We start from the raw sequence: 24,088 nt of genomic DNA on the forward strand, positions 1-24,088 counted from the left end.
CTCATACAGATACCCAGTTGTGATATTCTATGTAAAACCTATCTTTGGGTTCAGATATGATTTGTGGAAGGTTAGTTAATATGTTATGGGCCTCACCGTAGCATGTGGAGATTTAGATAAGAGTTATTTGCATTAGAGGATATGTTTTGATTGTTAATTGCTTCTATGGATGCATTGCATGTTGGTATGCTATTGGTTATGTTCCAGTGATTGTGGATCGATGGATTGATCATTGGAAGATGTGTTTTGGTCCCCTCTTTCTCTTGGAGTGGATCAACATGTGTGTTTTTGGTCCGGAAGATATATTTTTGGTTCAGGCCAACTTGGCTCAAGCTTTGATGATCTATCTTGTATATAAAGGATGTATGTGATTAAGTTGTAGGGATGAGGATGTGTGGAAGAGAGAGGAAGTATGTGATGTGAAGATAGTCAGAGAAATTCGGTGAAGACCAGAGAAGAAGAGTTATGATTGAATGATATGCGAGCTGTTTGAGACTGTGGAAGATGTATGAGACAAAGTGTTGACAGTTGTGCGAGTTGATGTTGGTCACTTGATGCAGAGTTCAAGGACAACTTCATGATTAGGAGATCCTTCTTTTCAAATCATTTTTGTATCTTGCCTTGTTGCAGTTAGCTTCAAGTTTGCAAGTCCTCTTTTTGTATCTTGCCCCAAGAGCAGTTGGCCTTGGTCTACAAGTCTGAAGCAGTGAGCTCATTCATCGTAATCTCATATTCATAGTGGATATATTTTGTGGGTAAGTTCTCACTGTGGTTTTTCCCTGTTTGGGTTTTCCACATAGAAAATATTGGTGTTCAATTGTTGGATATGTGCTGCTGATTAATTGTTTAAATGTGCTACATTAATTTTTGTTTGAACTGATTCACCCCACCCTCTCAGTCTTGCTTTGGGTTCAACAAAAATCCACTTGAAAGATCCAAGGGCCATTCTCCAACACCATCTCCATTTCTTCCTAAGAATCAAACTCCACAATAAAGAATCCTTTGACACATGGAAATATAATGACTTCCACTAGCAGAAATTATTTCCAACTCTCCATGACCCATGCATGCAAATCACATAGCTTTGGCCATGTCTTTGTGAAGCGACATGTCAAGGCATGGTCCATTAAAAATTCCTCCCTATCCATAGCTAAATCATCTAGACAAACTTCTAGGATTGATAAAGTAGGACAAATAGGAAAATGGGAATTGTGCTTACTAGTTGTATCAAAGTGCCTATTTGAAGGAGCCGTGTCCACCATGCTCAAATCTTGGGATCCACACACAGAGGCTCTTTAAATTTTTTTTCTAGGGTTTGACTTATGGGTCAAATTAGGATAATCTTCCTTCACCAAAGACTGCTTCTCCTTATCCACTAAAGCCCTGTTCGCTTGTCCCTCAATGGGCCTACAAACCCCTGTCGAAGAATGTGCAAAAGTGCAAGGCAATATCATCTATTCCCAGTCCCGGAAGGGGCAAAGCCAAACATCTCCCTCCAAGCCCTTGTCTCGTCTTGCACCACCATTAAACCAAGACTTGATCCTTGAAAACCTTGAATTTTCATGCTTGATTGACATCCACGCCTTAGTAGAAGAAGACAGTAGGGCATTCCAAACACTATTAGATTCAACTCTATTGCAAACAAAGGAGCGCATGAAAGGAGAGGAGCAATAGCAAACCATCAGGCAATTTACTTTGGGAAAATATTTATTGGGAAAGTAGTTATGGATTTAGATTGTCTAGCCTTGGATTATGATTGGTTTGGCAAAGATTGTTTGTTGTGTGAGAAAGAAATAATTGTTTCTTCTTCATAAATGTAATACCATCTTGAATGCATGTCCAAATAGCAATAAATAAACAAATACATTTGTTATAGATAATTTTTGCAAGGTTATGTGAGGTGTTACATAAAAAGAGGAAATGTTATCTTAATGAATTTAATCACACGTATGATCATCATCAAAAGGATTATATAGCACATATATTACTTGGAAAGGATTATATAGCACATATATTACTTGGAGAATAAAAGAACTTGTAACCTAATTAAGAACTAATTCACATAATCTTTTTCATAACTAAAGTAATTGAATTAAGAAACATTTTATTTTAAAATATAAAATTTAGAATGACATTTAAACTAGTATATAAATACTTTAACAACAATTTCTTTACAAAATTTATTTAAAAAAAAAAAATAAAAATAAAAAGATTCATCATTAAAGTAAATAACAAAAAAAAATTACATTATAATGAGTATAATGAATCAATTCATATAATTTTTTTTTTCACTGCTACATTTTTCTTCTTTCTGTAATAGATCACTAAATATGTTAATTGAATTAAAAAATTGATAGTATATGAAACTGTAGAAAACGCTTGAAACATGAAAACTCTTCTCATTATTCATTCATTTCTAAGGTAAATTCTTAATACAAACCCATGTATGTATGGTGGAATTTGAATGGCTCAGGAAGTTCTATATCATTGCAAACCTGACGTATCATATTACCTTACGTGTTGCTAGGTGGTTATTTGGAGACCAAACATTGCTTTCGCTACTTGCGCACCACTATTTTGGAAATCATTTATCGTCTCGACTCAACCATATTCAATATTCCTTTTGGACGCTCTAACAGTCTTAACAGAAATGTTTATTCCATATCATACGGGAGGAGCTTCATTTTAGCCAGGGAATCTTTATCTTCGATAGCATTACAAATTTCAACACGATAACATTGTTTCTACCCAGCATTTCAAAAATTCAGAGTGCAATTTTATATTTTATTCGTTAAGTTGCATCAAATTTTACCTGTGGTGGAGAATTTGCCACAAAATATAATGAAAATTGGCGGTACTTGCTCCCTGGGGCTTACCTGCATTAATTGACGGAAAAACTTTACACAGATGCGGAAAGAATTGGAGAAAACCTTCAATTATTTGCTGGATTGAAGGATGTCTGTATTATGTAGAATACAGCTGCCCTTTGTAGGTCCAGGTCAGTTCATGACGCCGCTAAATCCTATGGTAATTCGGGGTTCGAAACCTGGAAAGTGCAATTTTTGTTTTCAGGGGTTGCATAAGAATGGAATGATGAGAAGCAGGGTTGAAGTGAGAGGACCTCTGGAGAAAATTGCAGTTCAGAGGTTGCCTCTTGTGTCGATTAAGTGTGTTATGACTGCGGGGACTGCTCTTGCAGCGGCTGCAACAAGCGGATATTTACATGCTGCGGTCACTTCTACAATAACAAACGTGGCGATTACAGCGGTTGCGATTGCTTCTGGTGCATGCCTTTCCACAAAGATCGATTGCCTGTGGCCACGAGGGGAGCAGGGACCAGGTATTTTTTAGCCTTCAAATTGAAGGCCTGCAAGTAAATCTTAAGGTATTGAAGATTTAATAAAGTTTAATAAGGTGTAAAATTTTCTTGAAGCTAATAATAGCTGATTAATTCGGTGTGAAAATTGCCTGGTCGGGGCGTTAAGCATTCTCTTTTTCTTTCCGTGTAGAAGAGATTGTTCAAAAGTAAACAGCCAGCATTGGTTTGTAGAAGATATTGTTTAAAATCAAACAACCAGCATGTTGTTTTTAGAAGAAATTGGGTTGTTTGTTGTTTTGAGGTTGGATATTTTAGATATTTAATAATATTTTTAGATAATAATGGAGCACAATCGGGCAGCATTTTTCTCCCAACATTCGTTTTCTTTAGATATTAGGCATGATAGAAAGATATTTGGGAAGCTATGTGAAAAATTATATTTTATCTTGTTAGCATTTTAATTTGTCACTTTCATAATAACACAAAATGGAATAATGTGTGAGGAAATTCTCTCTTCAAATTAGCAAGAGAAGCTCTTTGATTTAATTTACTCATAAATTCCGAAACAAATAAACTAGATTGCTACTTATGCACAATATACAGATCATTTTTTAGAGGTTTTGCATGAAAATACAATGATTGAAAACGATATAGACCTATGCTTTCGATCTTGGAGGTAAGAGGACAAGATTGAGAATAGTACTTATCTCACCACAAGGTTTTCTGTTTTAGAGTTGAATTAAATAAACAAAACACTAGTCAATGGTTAAAGCAGAGGCCAATAAGTTAGCATTAACAATAGAATTGATTTGACAAAAGAAATGTTCTATTAACAATAAGCAACACGATGTGGGATCAAGGACAATAGTTCTTGTAAGCATACAAAGGTACTGATAAAGACCAGAGGACAAATGTCAGGCAAAGTTGAATACGATCTTTTTATCACTGCCTTCTCGAATCTCAATACAATAAACCAACTTTAAAGCTGATTGGGAATTCCTACAGCATAAGCTTCCCTAAAACTTCCCCATTCTATGTGCACAAGGAACTTATTTATAAGATCTCTAAAAAAGCCGCTAGGGAAAAATAATAATAAGATAATGTTTGAAAGCTACTTTTTAAAGCAAAGCTCGTCCTTATCTTCTATACTAAAGAATTAATACACTTTTTAAGACAACTAATTTTAGAATAATTAAATATTTATGTTTTGCCGAAATTATGCTCTCATCTTTCCTCAAAATAAATATGGATAAAAAATAGAAGAGTTACAAATAACTATTCTACATCATCAACTTCTATCTTTGTATCTAAATTTGAATCATTTGAATGTTCTCAAGAATTTGATAATTGTATATTATACCTTTATTTTGTTTTGAGTGACTTGGCACTTAAGGAGTCATTTCCCCGATAGAATTTAATCTAGGAACTCTCTAATTTCGGTGATTGGAGGTTTTTGAGCTGAATCTTCCTTATTCAACTGCTAGTGCAAGCTCATGTACAATATTTGATACACTGGCAACTTTAGCCTGTCTGTTTTAATTCTCAATCAAGTCATCATTGATTTATCCATAATGCTGATAGTGAAGGTTGATCCTCCTAACTGAATTAGGACTAACTGTTCAAAATTGATATTCATTGCATCTTGTTCATCCTCAACAAATGCAAAAGGCAAATGTGTAAAAAAAGATAAAAGATCTTGTGCTCCAAGCTTTAACTTCTCTACATTCTTCTTAACTATTCCCAAAGTAGCTTCTTTCTACTCAAATAACACTTGACAATCAGCAATCCATTTTGGAATTTGATTATTTTCTATATCAACTAACACCTTCAGTTTCATCAACTTATTGATACCTCAAAATTCCATGGGCTCTAAGTAGGTCAAACACCGTTACATGCTGAAATATTGATTGTTATAGAACATTCTAACTCGGTAGACCTTCAAATGGTGCCTCAAATCTCTTTCCATGAGTTGAACAAATCATCAACTATAGTCAAGTCATCAGCATATAAGTTTCCAATCCATTGCTGAATTATTCTCCCATGTGACACCAATTCATTAAGTTGTTGCCTTTGCTGTCCCCCTTCCAGTCTTGGTGGTGAGCTCATTCCTGCTTTTGACAGTATTCACAGCATGAGCAATGTATGCTTTCAATACCCTATTTCCTGCCTTCAATTTTGATTTCACATCATCATATTGTTCGATCATTTCCTTTACATTTTTAACGACCAAATGTAATAAACCAATCTCCCTCATCTGTTGGCAAGACTAAGATTAGTCCCAGAAAACTGAAAATCAACGACCTGCATTTCATGAATATTTTTATCAACAAAGGGTATGGTAGTCTGGAAATTATATGTTTTTTCATCCTTTGTGAACCTTAACAAACTCATCATTAGTTTCCTTTTTATTAAAAGGGTTATTAGAACTCTGACCTTTATCAAGATCCAAGCCTGATTTGTTCTCATCTAACATGTTAGAACTTTTAACAAACTTTGCTTTTCTATCTGACTCACTTTTATATTGTTCTAAATCATGTTGTAAAGTCACTAATTTATCTTCTAAAACCATACATTCTTCAGATTTAGACAAAAAATTCGAATGCATTGCCTCTTCCCTTTTCTTGCCTTCTTCAATTTCACTTTTTAGATTGATGATCTTTTGGTTGCTTCATCAAGTTCCCATTTCAAAGTCTCATGTTCTTCCAATGCTGAAGTCTTTTGCTGTAACGTCCTTCCTCAATTTCTTAATTTCTTCTAAGGCACATAGAAGTTCTGCCTCAAGATTTACTTCTTCTTCAATATCCTGCAAAAGCTCTTCATCACTGAAATCTGAGTTAGTAGGTCCAATTGCCATGAATAAAATCTCAGAATTAGATTCTTCACTACCCTCTGGGTGTGACATTTCCTCCTTGGTACATAAACTCTTTTTCTTCTTTGAAAGCTCCATTTGGTATTGTATGATCGATCTTTACCTTTCCTCGTCTTGCTCATCTTCTTGATCATCTTTGGTGTAAGGACACTTGGCAGCAAAGTGTCCAGTTTTCCCACAGTTAAAGCATTTTAGAGATTGTTTCCTTCTTGTTCTTTTGAAACTCTTTTTTAGCTTCTTTACAAGCTCTGCAAGCTCTTCATCTGCATCACGTTTTGACTCTGAAGTTTCTTCCTTTGCCTTCTTGGTTGCTTTGAATGTAGTTTCCCTTTTGGTAATTTTTTCATCAACAGTTCTTGTAATGTCCCCTTCTTAGTTCTAGACTGATGGATGGAGTCTTCGCCTATTTTGGAAACCTGTAGGCTAACCAGAGACTAAATTAGGGTTTCTGTCTTCAAGAAGATTTTCGAAGCAGTGTTTGCAAGATTTTTACAGTTTGCTCTCTGGATTCTTTCTGGGTTTTTCATGAGCTTCAGGATGGTATAACATGCATTCCAATCAGAGAAGATTCCTGAATTTACTATTTTTAGTAAATTGCGATGGCTGTCTGCTTTATAGGGTTTTCTTGGGTTTTTTGAGAGCTCTAGCATGGGTTGACATGCAAATTCATCGAAGATGATTTTTGGACTTACTATTTTTAGGAAGTCAAGGCGGCTGCTTAGAATGTGTTCTAATGAAGTTTGGAAACACTTACTATTTTTAGCAGTATGCTAATTTAGTCAGTGCTATTTTTAGTAATCCTGTTGCTGGTGGTTCTTTCTGACAATTTAGTTCAGTATTATTTCTTTGGGAATTTTAAAATGGGTAAGGTTTTTATTTATTATTTTTCATCTAAGTTATCGGTTCTGGTTCGGATTCAAGTTCAGATTCGGGTACGGATTTGCGGATTTGACAATTTTTTTTTTTTGGTACGGGTATGGGTTTGTCCGTACATATATATATATTTAAATTTTTTTTTTTTTTATATATATATGTTCAAACTTCAAACATCAAAATTATATATGTTCACAGTTCAAACATACAAATATGAAACATACAATGTAACTTTCCCATACAATGATACATGAATGATAACAGATAAATCATAAATCATAAATCTATAATTGCCAATGCCAATAAATATTCTGACATTGATATATCGTAAATCATAAATGTAATATCATATTCATAATTTCAATTTGCAAAAAAGATAATATTCAAGTTTCAAGTTTCAAAATGTGAAAATGTCATGACACAATAAAGTATAAAGTTAAACATTCAAACTACAAGCCATCTATGGGATTTAAATTCCATATTCATCTTCATCTGAAGCACCCAACCCAAGCCCAAGATCATCAAGTGGTTCAAATTCAGCATCAATTGAACCAATATCAAATGGAATGCCACTCCCACTAGCTACGTCTCTCTCAAATTCCATAACTGCCTCGTCTATAGAGACTTGGCAAAGTTGTGCAACTATAGCATCTAAATCAGCACACTCAGGGGCTAGATCCCAATTCCTTGTTACACCCTCACTATATCCAAGGTCCTTATGTGACAACAAACGAAGGTTGGAGTGTACGTAGACCAAATCCTCAACTTTCTTTGCACCCAAACAATTACGTTTGACTGAGTGGATGAAGGAGTATGTACTCCAATTCCGCTCAGCTGAAGATGAACTTGCAACCTGTTAAAAGTTAAAACATAATTAGAAATTTATAAATTAAAATTATAAAATAAAAATATGATAGCATCAAATGGAATTGGAAAACTATAAAAATAAAAAATAAAAAGATACATACTTGGGAGTTAAGTTTAATTGCAAGAGGTTGCAAGTAAACGGAGCCTTGACCATGTACATACCACCACTCATCAACATCCATCCCATATCTAGCATTAAGAGCTACAACATCATGATTTTTTGCAGATACAAATTGGCCAAACTCCCTCAAGACAATATTTCTTGTCTCCTCATCTTGATATATCTTTTTAAAGGCAGCCCTATAGCCAGAAGCAACCTCTGCATCTCTATATGGTGGCACCCTCCTTGGTGTTGCAAGCATCTCTGCACTATAAAATTTTGGCATCAAAGCAAATGCTAAGAGATGTCAGGGGGTGGTCATCTTGTTCCAACGGTCAACAACAATTTTCTGCACAACTTTGAAAAATGTTTCCGTTGGGTCATTTTCTTTTCTATTTATTACTTCTTTTATTTTTTCCACCATGCAATCCATGCCATCATAAATCTCACCCAAACATGGGCGATTAGTATTAGCATACCTGATCATGCTCATGATGGGCTCAGTGAAATTCAAAACATATTCCACATCATCCCACCATTTCTCACTAAGGATCAATGCTCTTACTTTTAGAGCTCTTTCTGCGTGGGACTGCTTCCATACACTCCACAAGCTGTTGATGACCATAGAACTCAAGGCGTCTCGCACCTTCAGAAGTTGTCTTAAGACGAGCGTGTGAGATGCAAATTGTGTTTCAGCAACCTAACATGACATAACAAAATACCCAACATATATAAAATGTATGTCTATAAAAAATACAAATTTAAAACTAAAAAATTAAAAAATAAAATTTAAAATTAGTAATTATAAATTACCTTCAACTCCAACTTAGAGAAGGTCCTGAAAATGGCTTGTGACATATGATGATTAGTAACAAACATTTGAATCTCCTCGCCCTCCGCATATAGTTTTTTCACCCAATCAATTTGTGTGCCAAGCTTTTGCATGATTAAATTGACTGAGTGTACTGCACATGGTGTCCAAAAGATGTGGCCATATGTAGCCTCCACTATAGTCCTTGTTGCCCTACAATTTTGAGCATTGTCAGTGACAACTTGGACAACATTTTGAGGCCCCACCATGTCAATGCATTCTATCAAGATATTGGCAATGAAACTTGCATCTTTCACTTGCCCCTCACAATCCACTGCTTTCAAAAACATTGCCCCTTTAGGACACACTGCTATAACATTGATCAATGGCCTATTTTTACAATCTTTCCATCCATCAGAAACAATGGTCACACCTGTTTCTTGCCATGTATCTTTGATGACCTTCAACTGTGACTCTACGGATGATTTCTCCTTTGCCAATAAGGTGGTTTTGACCTTTTCATACCCTGGACAAACATAACCAGAAGGTGTATTGCAAAGAGTATGCACCATGTCCCGAAAGTAAGGTGATCTAACAAGGTTGAAAGGAAGCCCATTGCCATAAAGGCAACGTCCAATTTTGGAATCTGCAATCTCTCTCAGTTCATTTTTGAAGGCAAAATCCAATGGGCCTCTTTTCTGTGAAGCTACAACATTCTAATTCTCTACTGCATCAACTGGTGGGTTTTGCATGAAAGGATGTGAACCAGCTGGTCTTGTGGAGCCAATGCTACTAGAAGGCCTCTTAGACATTGAGCTTGGATGGACAAGAGGATGATCAGTCTTTGCTTTGCTACTTCTCCTATCAGCTTCCTCTTGTTCTCTAATATATCCCAAAACTAGAGCTTTTGACAGCCCCCTGCCATCTGATCCCTTACAAAATTTTATTCCACGCCTAGGGATGAAACAAAGGTGGCCTTTCACTCGAAAGTATGAGCTGGTATACTCAGTGCCACAATGGTTGCACTGCCAAACAAAACCCCCACCACCAGACACTGGCTTGATCATTGTTGTATAATGCCAAAGTGGTGAATCTTGATCAATTTTAAAGGGGGTATTTTTAGTTCGGACATTTGCAACTGAACTAGAGCTTGCACTTACACTTTCAGTTCCAGCCATTATGTATGACTATATGAATAATGCACCTAAAATGAAAAGAGAAAGCACAACATTATTGAAAAAAATTATTAAAATTTCGGTATTATAACCCCATACTATGCATACAAAGTGTAAAAAAATATACAATACTTCTTTAAAATTTTTTTAAAAAACTTAAAAAACTTTAAAAAACTTTAAAAAACATTTAAAAATTTGAAAAAAACTTGGAAAAATTCTTGAAAACTTGAAAAAAATTTAGATTCACTTACCTATAATGGCCGAATCTTCCTTCTCCAGTGATTCCTATGCCTTTGATGCGTGTCTCATACCTTCGTAGTTGTCACCTTTGAAGAAAAATACAAAAACTAAGAAACCTGATTGTAGAGAAAAAATCTTCAAAAATGCAAGTAGAACGGGTTGAATGCATGAAATGCATCATAAAGGGGCGGATTAGGGTTTAGATGCTAAAATAAGATTAAAAAATTTGTTTTGTAATTGTTTTTATTTGTTTTTAAACCCGTGGGCCCCGTTTTTTGGAACCCACGGGCTTGGGTTCACCCGGGTCCTCCTGGGCAGGACCCAGGTGGGACCCAGGTTGAACTAGGCTCGGACCAGGATCGGGCATGGACCAGGACTAGGACCCGGCCATTTTTGGCAAGAACTGGTAACTGAGTTTTTCATAAGGCATTTTGGGCAAATATTTTATTAGCCTTATGCAAAAATAATACATTTAATATTTTTGGCGTCCAAGCTAGACTTGGAAAAGGTAACTCATTTTGATGCCAAGATGGGGGGGTTGTGGTTCATTAAAAAGTTAGTTTTTATTTTACCCAACTGTGGCACCCAAGTTGGAGGGAAAATAAGTTTGAATTTCTGGGGGCTCAAGTCTATAAATAAGACCCTTCTCTCCATTTGGTTGTGCTGGATTTTGATAACGAAGTGCTGCGGAAATGTTTGTAGAATCTTGGCTTCAGGGTTGCGTGCCCTCCTAGCTTTATCACAGTTTCAAGTTTGAAAGACAACTCCTAGCTGTTTGAGGAATTTCATACAAATATTTCCAGTGGTTTTCAGAGAAGATGTAAAATTCCTTACTAGAAACTGGCTATGTATAAATGTGTATATCCAGATTATGCAGAAGAGTATTTTTAATTTAACCAGATATTGTAATGCCTATGAATTTCATTAGTACAACCCGTGCATACCCAAATTAACCTTCATAGCATTGATTGAACAATCATCATCCACATTCAATGATATTAGATTAGTGTTTCATGGGATTAAGTGTTTCATGGTGCACCTGTTAGTTTGCAGAGTTGTCAGTGTCAAACTTTGCTGTTGTAATCCTCCAGAAATGTCATCGTATGCTCTTTGGTTGGCAGCGTGAAAGACTTCTGCCACGCGATGATCACTGTATGCTGTTCGCAATCCTCCCATGAACGGTATTGTATTTGCTATTGGCCCTCGTAACCACGGTGCACAAGACGATAGAGTCGCTTCCTTTGCGTTTGGAGATCACTCCCATCATGGCATAGGATATGTATAGTGCGTTAGACAATCACCCCCGTCACGACACATAATATGTATAGTGCGTTGGACAATCACCCCCGTCACGACATAGAATATGTATGGTCTGAGACTCATGCCGTTGTAGCACTCCCCAACCCATACCAACTCGACTCCACTCTACTGCTTACGCAGCCTCCACCAATACTCGCAAAGAATGACAGCACACACAACACCCATATACTTGCGGGGTCACGATGATCGTGTTCTGCAAGAGTCTGAGGAAGAATGTAGCCTGCGTGTCGTATTAACCCGTATCTTCCACCAATGCCGTTAATCTTCCACCGGTGTGTAAGACACACACGTCTCTGCAATTTCCTTCCCAAAGCCCACGCTAATACATTACACCTTGATTCACCATTTCAATTCCAATAGGCCAGTAATGGCTGGCGAAAGGAATGATTCAACAAGTGTTGATATCATGTAGTTATCCAACCTTTACTTCCAGGTCTTCTGTTTATTAAAAATCTCATGCCTCTCCTTATTTGCCAATCCTTATTTAAAGTACAAAAGCGGGTAAAATTCCCGTAGGAAAACCAACTCCCGCAAGATTAAATAATTAAATAATAGTTAAGCAAAGTATTTAGGCAAACTAATATTTAACTTTAATCTTTATTGAAAAATCAAAGAACTCTCATTATAATATATTAGTCAACATTAGAACTAATATAAAATAAGGGAAGTTCACTTTATTCATAATTAATACCAAATAGTATTAATTTGACGGGGACATCACAGTCTCCCCTGCCTCGTGTTGCTTGCCCTCAAGCAACTCCAAAACTTTTTCATTTTCCCAGGTGGCATCATCCTGAGGCAGATTTTTCCATTTGATGAGATATTCCCTGATAGTTTTGTTCCGCAATTGCTTGTCCCGTGTGTCCAAAATTACTTCTGGAATCATTTCTAGCTTTCCTTCATCATTCAAAGGAGGTAAATCTTCGGAAACTGACGCCTTCTGCCCCAAAGCTTTCTTGAGACAAGATACATGAAATACATTGTGTATCTTGCTATCCACTGGTAAATCAAGTTCATAGGCTATTGCACCAATCTTCTGAACTACTTGATATGGACCATAAAACCGAGGTTTTAATTTTTCCGACCCACTACGTTTGAGAGAAGATTGCCGATAAGGTTGCAACCTGAGAAATACCAAATCTCCCACTTCGAAATGGCGTTCAACTCGCTTTTTATCTGCATAGAGTTTCTGTTGATTCTGAGCACATTTCAAATTCTCCTTAAGAGCTGATAGAATTTCTTGGTTTTCTTGAAACCAATCACGAGATTTGGGTACATTGCTCTGCTCAAAAGCAAGGTCAAGAAAAGAGAGTACATCATAGCCATATAACGCTTTGAAAGGAGACATACCAATTGACATATGAAAGGTAGTGTTATAGCAATATTCACCCAAATATAACCATCGAACCCAAGCCTTCTGATGACTGGCTACATAGTTACGAAGGTAACCTTCGATCCATTTGTTCACTATTTCCGTCTGTCCATCGGTTTGTGGATGATAGCTGGTACTATGATTCAACTCTGTACCTGTCAATCTGAAAAGCTCCCCCCAAAATATACTCAAAAATCTGCTATCCCTATCATTGATTATAGTCTTTGGTAAACCATGTAAATGGAAGATCTCTCTGAAAAATAACTCTGCAATCTGAACTGCTGTAAATTCTGTAGTGATAGAAAAGAAGTGCGCAAATTTAGTTAATCTATCAACCACAACAAAAATACAATCTTTACCTTGGGATCTCGGTAAACCTGTGATAAAATCCATTTATATACTTTCCCATTTTTGATCTGGTGTAGATAGTGGCTGTAATAACCCTGCAGGGTAAGTTTGCTCTGCTTTATTTTGCTGACAAGTGGTGCATTCCTTGATATAGCGTAAAACATCATTTTTTAATCCTTTCCAAGTGAACCTTTCTCTTACCTGTCGATACGTTTTGAAGTATCCAGGATGCCCTGCTAGAGGTATATCATGCATAGCTTGGAGGATTTTTGCTTTCAACTTCGAACTTGGAATTAAATAAATCCTGTTCTTGTAATAGATAACATCATTAACAACTTTATATTTGTCATCTTGTATATTACCATCTAGCAAATCATATGCAAAAGAATCCTTTGAATATTCAACTAGCAATAAAGATTTCCAATCAGATGTTACTATAGAGAACGCATTGATTTCAAGCCTTCTAGATAAAACATTTGCAACAATATTATTTTTACCCTTTACATATTCAATCTCAAAATCATAAGCTTGGATCTTACTGATCCATTTTTGTTGCTTGTCATTTAAATCTTTTTGTCCCAAGGAATACCTCAGACTGTTATGGTTTTCACCACAAATCTGCTACCAACCAAATATTGTCTAAATTTTGTTAATGCATGCATGATTGCCAACATTTCTTTATCATAGATAGACTACAATTTCTCAAGTTTATTAAGTTTTCTACTTTCATAGACTATAGGATGTTTGTTTTGCATTAAAACTGCCCCTATTCCATCACCAGAAGCATCACATTCCAACACAAAAGGCTGATTAAAATCTGGAAGAGCAAGTACTGGGCAAGAACTCATTACCTCTTTGAGTTTCTCAAATACCTGTTGAGCTTCCTCAGTCCATCGGAAAGCCCCCTTTTTGGTAAGATCTGTCAAGGGTGCCCCAAGTTGTGAAAAACCTCTGACAAATCTCCTGTAATAACTACATAAACCAAAGAATCCTCTTAATTTTGTAAGATTCCGTGGTGGTGGCCATTCCAAGATGGCTTTTATCTTTTCTTGATGAACCTGTACCCTTGTTGCATTAATCATATGCCCTAAATACAAAATTTCAATCATTCCAAATTCACATTTAGAAGCCTTTGCATATAGTGATTGAGATTCCATAATACCAAGAACTATGTCAATATGTTTCAAATGCTCTTCCCAAATTTTGCTATAAATCAATATATCATCAAAGAACACTAGCAAAAATTTCCTTAGTTGTTTGTTAAAGATATGATTCATACAGGACTGAAATGTTGCCGGAGCATTTGTTAGACCAAACAGCATAACCAAGAATTCATAATGACCATAATGACAGCGGAAAGCAGTTTTATGAATGTCTTGTTCTCTTAACTTAATCTGATGATACCCTGATCTCAAATCAATTTTAGAAAAATAAACAGCACCATGGAATTCATCTATCAATTCATTAATTAGAGGAATTGGATACTTGTTTTTGATTGTTTTCTTGTTAAGAGCTCTATAATCAATACACATACGAAGAGTTCCATTCTTCTTTTTGACCAACACTACAGATGATGCAAAAGGACTAGAACTAGGTCTGATATGCCCCATATCCAATAATTCCTTAATTGTTTTTTCTATTTCATCCCTGAATGTTTTAGGGTGACTATAAAGAGTTGTGATAACTGGTGATAACTGGTTTAGCACCCCCTTCTAATTCAATAGTATGTTCAAATCCTCTATCAGGTGGGACTCCTGGAGGAATATCACTAAAAACCAGATGATGTGAATCTAATACTTTTAATAAATCATCTTGATAAGATTTAGATTCATGTTGACGTGTTTTTTAGGACAGCGTCTAACACAGAATAAAGTTGCCTAACGGTCACTTCACTCTCTCTTGATCAAAGTACGATTGCATGCTAAGATTGCAAGAAGTTCAAACAATCGACTCCAAGGTTCCTTTATGCTATGGACGTGACTCAATTGGCTGATGTGATTGCTGGTAATCCAAGGGGCCTTACGTTTGCATCTTTCTTTCACTTCTTTGCTGTGGCTGGAACTCCATCATCGGATATGACAATTTTGCGATGCTGCTGCTTCTTCGGGACTAAAATGAACTGAAAGTAAAGGGGAAAGGGTTTAGGAGGATCTAAATCTACTCCTAAGGGCAGTGATAACAATGAATAGTGCTTTGGTGGACAAATTCCAAATAAACCAAGCTCTGCTTCGCGAAGATCAACTACAGCTCCACAAGAACCGGTGCAATCTTTTGGAGATGGTAGAGGATTTTCAAATCGAGAAAGTACATTTGAATACCCAAAAACGACGCAATCCAAACGACTATCCACAATCAAACTCAACACAAATTTAGGGGCTTAGACTAACTTTACACTGCAACTTACAATCAGCAAGATGCAAAAAGTATGAACCATGGAAATTCATCAGACACCATTACATTCTCCATTGAAATCAAAGCACTTCACTATTTCAATCTAAGTGAGGAAGGTGAAACCATGCAAGCTTTGAAAAAATAATTTAAGTGGACACCATCAGAGAACAATGTTTCACTGTTATTATCTCAAAACTTATCACAACAATTTCATACAAGGCTCCCTCCTCCATTACAAATGAGGGGGTCACCCCCTTATATAGGCCTCAAGCTATGATTACATGCAAAAACCCTAATTAGGGTTTACCCTAAAAGATTCTCCACTCAAGATGCAACAAGGTGGGAATTTCCAATTAATAACCCATCATGCCCATATACAATTAATTCAAAAGTACCCAAAATAGCATCCATTGCGCATTAAATACACCACCTCCTTCAAATTCGCCCAACATGCGTTGAACATTCATCCATGCAAAAATCACCCCATTATGTCATAAATGATCCATCATTTCCACATGCGGCCGCTGCATGCAAAAGGAATCTGCCATAAATTCAACATGCAATGATCGGGTCGCCATTTGGTCAAATATTCTGGTAATGAATGCGCCACTCTACTGCCACGTGTTCAATAGATCCTTGCCATGCAAGTGGACCCCGCCGTTGTATATCCGCTCCAGCGCATCTGGAATTGTTGGAGAGGGAAAATTCGATTTAGGAAGAATTTTCCTGAAGTCTCTTCAACTTTCCTTGCTCAGAGAAGGTTTTTCATCAATTCTGCACATTTCCTATTTTTTAGGAAAATTTCCAAATTAGGGTTCCACGGTCCAGGAGAGAGAAAATTCTCCTACGAATCCAAATCTGTAAAAAGTTTTGAAATTTGGATGTGATTTGATGCCCGGGAATGGATTTTTAAAAACTTTTCCTGGGGGAAATTTCTTGTTTAGTTCATCCCTGATTCCTTCCTTGCCTTGGAAATTTTATCTTCAATTCATCCTTGGATGTGATTTCTTGTTGTGGAGGAATTATCCTTTGGAAAGAAATTTGTTCCTTACCCTGAGGAAGGAAATTCTTCATACCTTAGCCAATTTTCATGATTTCCAAGAACTCTGTCCTTTCTTGGAATTTCTTCTCCTTGGGTGCAATTCTTCCTTGATGAAGGAATTCATCTCTCTGTGCACTGTCCATGAGAAGATCATTTTAGCGCATTCCTGTGTTCCTAGGCGACATTTTACACTTGGTGGGGAATTCTTTCAATTCCATGGATTCATTGCATCCCTCTATCTGGCGCTCCTTCTCTCACTTGGGCGCTAAAACGCCTTGGTCAAGAACTCTTGCAATTTGCCTCTTTCCCCATGCACTCTTCATTTTGGCGCCCTCCACAAGGTTGGGGCGGAAATTCCTCCTGAGGAAGGAATTCATTGTTTTGTGAATTGTCCATGTCTTCTTTTCAACATCCCTATTTTTTAGGGATCTTCCTAAAATTTAGGAGTCAGGTTCATTGGATGGAGAATTTCACCCCGATTTCGAATCTATAAAATTTTCCACACTTGGTCGAGATTTGGTGTCTAAAAATAGCAAATTCGAAAATTCGCTCGAGGGGAATTTTGCTTTTTATTCCTCCTTGACTCCTTGGATTCCATGCCTTTGGCAAAATTTCAATTTTTTAGCTTGGGTAGAATTTTCGCCATCCCAAGGATTCATGGATTTTTCCTCTCTCCTTGGAAATCTCATTTCAGTGCCCGACTCCAGACTTGGGCACATTTTCACTCTGTCCATGGACTCGTGGATTTTTCCACCTGTGAATGCCTTTTCCATTTTGGCGCCTTAGTCCAGTCTTGGGCGCATTTTCACTTTGTCCATGGACTCGCGGATTTTTCCACCGGTGAATGCCTTTTCCATTTTGGCGCCCCAGTCCAGTCTTGGGCGCATTTTCACTTTGTCCATGGACTCGCGGATTTTTCCACCTGTGAATGCCTTTTCCATTTTGGCGCCCCAGTCCAGTCTTGGGCGCATTTTCACCATGTCCATGGATTCATGGATTTTTCCTCCTGTGAATGCCTTTTCCATTTTGGGCACAGACTCTCAGTACTTGACCCATTTCTAGGTTTCTCTGTTTGCTGTCTGACTTTCCGGAATTAGAATTGTCTGTGAATGCCTGATCCTTGTCGCCTTGGCTGACTGACCCTGCCAGTAATAACTTTCCAAAAATAGAAACCTTCAAGGTGTCAGCGTTAGATCCCTATTCAGGGTGCAGGAATGACTTACTATAAATAGAAACTTACTAAAAATAGAAATTACTAAAAATAGTAAGTTTGATTTTTTGCAAAATGACGACATTCTAAGACTCGAAAAAATCCCTAAAAAATAGGGACTTTCTAAAAATAGAAAGTTGCTCCGTTTGGGCTCAAATTTTACTGGGAGGTTCCTTGAAGGGTCTTGATTCCAGTTGTATGTTCAGTTTCTTCAAAACCCTAATAGAAACCCCTAAATTCTAGGACAAAAGGCATAAACCCTCAAACAAGACAAAACAGGCCCTAGACTTAGCCGAATTTGCTCAAACGAAAGGCAAGCTTGACCAATATGACCCCCAAACACTTGCAAAGCAGAGAGATTGACGAGATTGCTGCGAAAAGACCCCAAAAACACAAGCCAAAAGACCAAGAGGGCCTAAAAAGTAGGGGGTCCCCATTTGCAATGGGGCAATGTGTGAAAACGTCACAACAATTCAAAGCCTGATACCTTGTTGGAGATTAAACATTTTGCTGACCATGCCACATCTCCATGTCTGAAATAGCCTCCATTCTTTTAGCACTTACGATCCTGGGACCACTGTTAGACATACCACGAAGGACTACCTTCTTATCATCAATTTTAAAAGAGAATTCCATTCTTTTAAAACTCTTTGTATATTCATCTAATGTTTCCAACCACTGTATGGCCAAAACAACATTAGTGTCAGCCAAATCAATCACATAAAAATCATCAGTAACAGTGTAATTGCCAAGGGTAATATTCAATTTAGGAACTTTATGAGTACTAGATAAATTAGTTCCACTTGCTACTCTAACATCAAATCCCTCATGTTTTTCGGTCTACAAACCACGTCTTTCCACACGTGCTGCATCTATAAAATTATGTGTAGAACCACTATCAAGCATAACAATCACACGTTGTCCATTCAAAACTCCTCTAACTCTGAAAATATTATAATGGGGAGTTCCTGTCATAGTTGCTATTACTCCTCCTTGTTTAGTACTTGTTTCTGTCTCTGTGTTCTGTGATGCCTGTTCTATGTTAGGATCAACATTCTCTTCATCCTCGTTGTCAGACATAACCTCAATATAATGAATTTTCCCCTTCCCTAAACATCTATGTCCAGGCTGCCATGCTTCCCTACAACTGAAACATAGTTTTTTCCTTTTGAGCTCTTCCCTTTCTTCTTTATCTAACCTATTTTTAGGGAAATTACTTTATTAAAAGGTTGTTTGTCTTTTTCTGGTTTGGGAGGTGGTCCTTTATTAAAAGTTTTTCCTTTTGAAGATGGTTCTAATTCTCTTGCTCTTTTGATAGTTGTTTGTAAGGTAAGAGGGTTTAAGGACTTAACCCAACCTTTGAGGGAATCAGACAATCCATCTATAAATATTACAATCTTGTGTCTTTTTGAAATTTCAGTAACTAAGACTGCCAATTTTTCAAATTCAGAAATATATTGCTCAACAGTTCTAGTTTGCTTAAGCTGAGTCAAATCCTTAAGATGTAATTTAGGATCTTTAGAATCAAACCTATCAATAAGTTTCTTAGTGAACTCAACATAAGTACCTATCAAATTATGACCCAAGGTTATTTGCCCATGATGCCACCATTCATGTGCTACACCGTTAAGATGTAATGCAGCATATTTAATTGCCTCCTCTTCCAACATAGGGTTTAATTGGAAGTATGTGTCTAATTTTTGCACCCATGCCCGAGCAGTTGTTTTACCTGTTCCATCAAAATAAGGAATGGACATTTTTCCAATTTTCCTTTGCAATTCACTGTTGTTTCCTCGCTGTCCTCTTGGCCTATGTTTCATTCTGACATCTAAATATTCTCTAAATGTCATTGTTGATTGGAATTCTTCTCCAGAACCTAACCAATCCTGATGTATTTCCTCCTGTATTTCTCTTATTGTAGGTTCATTTTCAGGCGGCTGGTTTCTAGCAGTAAATGTAGGCATAAATGGTCTAGCTGTTCCTGTTCTTTTTGGCTGATTATTGACAGACTGTTCATCTCTACCCCCATTGTTTCCCCCATTATTTTGATGTTGATTATTTTGTCTTCCATTATTTTGGTGTTGATTTATATTATTAGCCATAAATTGGGTCGTCAAGTTGGTCATTATGTTAACATTATCTTGCATATCTTGCTGACTTATGATTAATGCAGCCAATAGGTCCCTATTGTTATCCGGATCCCCCATGTTGGTTTCAAAAATAAACTCCTCGTCAGTTTCGGTGTGGCTATCCTCAATTTCAAACGGAATAGATGAACTACTCTGTGCTAAAGGATAGTTTTGAAATCTGTTTTGACGGGCCCTAGTGCTTCGGAAATTATAATTTCCCTGGTGCATACTCAACTGTGCATTAAGTTTTCATGAAGTTTCAACACCCTACAACCTGGCAAGATTCAAGTGCTCTGATACCACTGTAAAATTCCTTACTAGAAACTGGCTATGTATAAATGTGTATATCTAGATTATGCAGAAGAGTATTTTTAATTTAACCAGATGATCATTGTAATGCCTATGAATTTCATTAGTACAACCCGTGCAGACGCAAATTAACCTTCATAGCATTGATTGAACAGTCATCATACACATTCAATAATATTGGATTAGTGTTTCATGGGATCAAGTGTTTCATGGTGCACTTGTTAGTTCGCAGAGTTGTCAGTGTCAAACTTTGCTGTTGTAATCCTCCGGAAATGTCATCGTATGCTCTTTGGTTGGCAATGTGAAAGAGTCCTACCACGCGATGATCACTGTATGCTCTTCGCTATCCTCCCGCGAACAGTATTGTATCTACTATTGGCCCTCGTAACCACAGTGCACAAGATGATAGAGTCGCTTCCTTTGCGTTTGGAGATCACTCCCATCATGACATAGGATATGTATAGTGCGTTAGACAATCACCCCCGTCAAGACACATAATATGTATAGTGCGTTGGACAATCACCCCCGTCATGGCATAGAATATGTATGGTCTGAGACTCACGCTATTGTAGCACTCCCCAACCCATACCAACCCGACTCCACTCTACTGCTTATGTAGCCTCCACCAATACTCGCAAAGAATGACAGCACACACAACACCCATATACTTGCGGGGTCACGATGATCGTGTTCTGCAAGAGTCCGAGGAAGAATGTAGCCTGCGTGTCGTATTAACCCGTATCTTCCACCAATGCCGTTAATCTTCCACCGGTGTGTAAGACACACATGTCTCTACAATTTCCTTCCCAAAGCCCACGCTAATACATTACACCTTGATTCACCATTTCAATTCCAATAGGCCAGTAATGGCTGGCAAAAGGAATGATTCAACAAGTGTTGATATCACGTAGATATCCAACCTTTACTTCCAGGTCTTCTGTTTATGAAAAATCTCATGCCTCTCCTTATTTGCCAATCCTTATTTAAAGTACAAAAGCGGGTAAAATTCCCGTAGGAAAACCAACTGTCGCAAGATTAAATAATTAAATAATAGTTAAGCAAAGTATTTATGCAAACTAATATTTATCTTTAATCTTTATTGAAAAATCAAAGAACTCTCATTATAATATATTAGTCAACATTAGAACTAATATAAAATAAGGGAAGTTCACTTTATTCATAATTAATACCAAATATTATTAATTTGACGGTGACATCACAGAAGATTGGTGTGTTCTTTCCGGAGCAAAACAAACCCTACAACTGAAGTATGTTTCTATTCATCTTGGTTGGAGTTGTTATTTGATTTTTGTGGGTACGGACTCAAATTTCTCGTATGCTCTGGGCGCCTATTTGCTTGTACTCTGGTGTATTTTGGTGGAGAGATTGATTTATGGTTTCAAATCGAACTTGTTGTTGATCACCCTAGCCCATTTTCAGCATTGGAATGCATGCCCTTGCTTTGTTTCTGTTTGGTGGCGAGTTTCTCGTCCTATCTTGGTTGCCCAGCTCTCATACTTCATTTGCATTCTACTTGAGCTTATTTGGAGGTGTCACGAGTGAGTTGTGAGCATCTTGATGATTCTACAGCTGCTGGTTTTTCTGAATATCAGAATTCATTCTTCATACTTCAGGGTTGGTAACATGGTCTTTGATCTTCTAACTTCAGTTATCATTTCTCTTCAAAGTTAGCTTATGTAATAACTTGTTTAGTAGTACTAAACAATCTTTTGTTCTCATTTTTGGAAGTTAACTTCATCCCACTGAGCAAGTGGAAGTGGCTGGTTATACCGTCAAGTTTGTTATTTTCAATTCTTTTCAGTTTACTAGAATCCCCCGCTGAAAAGTAGAAGTGGCTAGTTATACCGCCAAGTTTGATTGTTAAGTTTTTCAGTAATTTTTTAATTCCCACTTGATAAGTGGAAGTGGCTGTTTATACCGCCAAGTTTTTGGATTGTTAAGCTTTCCATATTTTGTAATTTCCCACTAAAAATCAGTGGAAGTGGCTGGTCAAACCGCCAACATGTAATTCTTTCATTGTTTATGTTTCCCTCCCACTGCATAAGTGGTCGAGATGAATGTTTGCTAATGCTAATGGGTGCTGAATGTTGTGTTTGAAAATTGAAAAAAATTAAGTGGGTATATTTCAGTTCTTATCTCATAAGTAGTTAGTATTCCATGTAAATCATCAATAGTAAGTATTTTAACATCCCTAGCTTCTTCTATTGTAGAAATCTTAGCATTATACCTTGAGGGAAGTGATCTTAATACCTTTTGGACAACTTCTTTGCCCTTCATTGTTTCTCCAAGGCCTTTAATAGCATTTACTATCTCCTCCACTCTTAACAAATATTCTGCGATTTGTTCTTCATCCTTCATCTTTAAACTTTCAAATCGAACTTTGTAGGAAGCTTGGCTTGTTTCACCTTGTCATCTCCTTCATAAATGCTCTTCAACTTCTCCCAAATCTCCTTGGCTGTTTTACAATGCATAACTATAACAAACTCAGTGTTAGACAAACCACATAAAATAGCATTTTTCTTTAGGATCAGTTAAAGGAAGCTTAGGTATAGTATAACCATTTTCTACTACCATCCAAACATCAAATCCTAAGGAAGAAATATAGCTTTCCATTGTAATGCTCCAAAACCCATAATTGGTGCCATCAAATAGTGATGCCTTGTTAGAAGCTGAACCTTCTTGACAAGCCATGTGTTCTAATACCAGAATCTACTTAGACTGATTAGGTCTTTATACAAGTACCGGCTCTGATTCCAATTATAGAACACAAAAGTACTACTGAGAGGGGAGTGGGGGGGGTGGGGAGGGGGGTGAATTAGTAGTAGACAAAACTTTAATCTTTCTTAACAATTTTAAACTTTTACCAAGCTTTAACCTGAAAACTGAAAGACATAAAAGATGCAACAACTAAAACTGAGAAAGATGCAACAGCAAGAACACTAAGCACAAGATTTTACGTGGAAACCCAATGTGGGAAAACTATGGTGAGAAATGCCACTAGGATGTACTGTCCTAATCCAGCCTCACAGTGTACACTCCAATTACAATGTTTTAAGGGCACCGACCCTAAGGAGTCACCAAACCCGTCTATAAGTGCACCAACACTTTCAACCCAAAACGTTTGAGCACAAACTGAAGTTTTTGTGGCATCAACCACACAGTACATTGCAGAAGTTCAACTTCAGAACAATTGCAGAATTACAAATAACAATCCTTGAGACTTTCAAGTTTCAACAATATATTATATGAAAGATTTATTAGTCTCCTAATTTCTGATTTTCTGTATATTTAGAAGGCATCCAATATAAATGGCATTCTGTAGTCAGCACATCTATACAGATCTGTTTGTCATTCAATCAGCACATAACTTATTCTTCCAGTGATTCAACTCAGAACATATGTTAAACAAATTGTATTTCATGTGTGAACAGAAAACATTATCTGCACTTCCAGAGGAGAAACACAAACTTCTGAATTCAACTCTGTATATTATCCCCTAGACAAAAACTGATCAAGGATACAGAAATCTGAATATCTGAACAACACCCTTATTATGTGAGAAAAGATACCTTAGTCACAGGTTTTATGATCTTCAATGTGCAAACTAACTTTCCCTGACTCAATCAACACCTTTGAATGATGCTCACTGTGTATGTACAGAAAACACAGTGCCAATTTAACAGTTCACCAAT

The 24,088-nt window shown here is 37.0% G+C and overlaps 1 protein-coding gene across 1 annotated transcript in view; it reads left to right on the plus strand.

The window, feature by feature from the left end:
* The first annotated feature begins 2,542 nt into the window (after positions 1 to 2,542).
* Positions 2,543 to 24,088, plus strand: part of LOC131056066 (uncharacterized) — a 252,670-nt gene continuing 231,124 nt past the window's right edge. The window contains exon 1 of the mRNA XM_057990398.2: positions 2,543 to 3,340. Within this exon, the coding sequence (XP_057846381.1) occupies positions 2,956 to 3,340 (385 nt within the window). The 5' untranslated portion in view covers positions 2,543 to 2,955. The remainder of the gene's footprint in view (positions 3,341 to 24,088) is intronic.

The sequence above is a fragment of the Cryptomeria japonica genome, chromosome 2 (genome assembly GCF_030272615.1).
Source record: "Cryptomeria japonica chromosome 2, Sugi_1.0, whole genome shotgun sequence".
Lineage (NCBI taxonomy): Eukaryota > Viridiplantae > Streptophyta > Pinopsida > Cupressales > Cupressaceae > Cryptomeria > Cryptomeria japonica.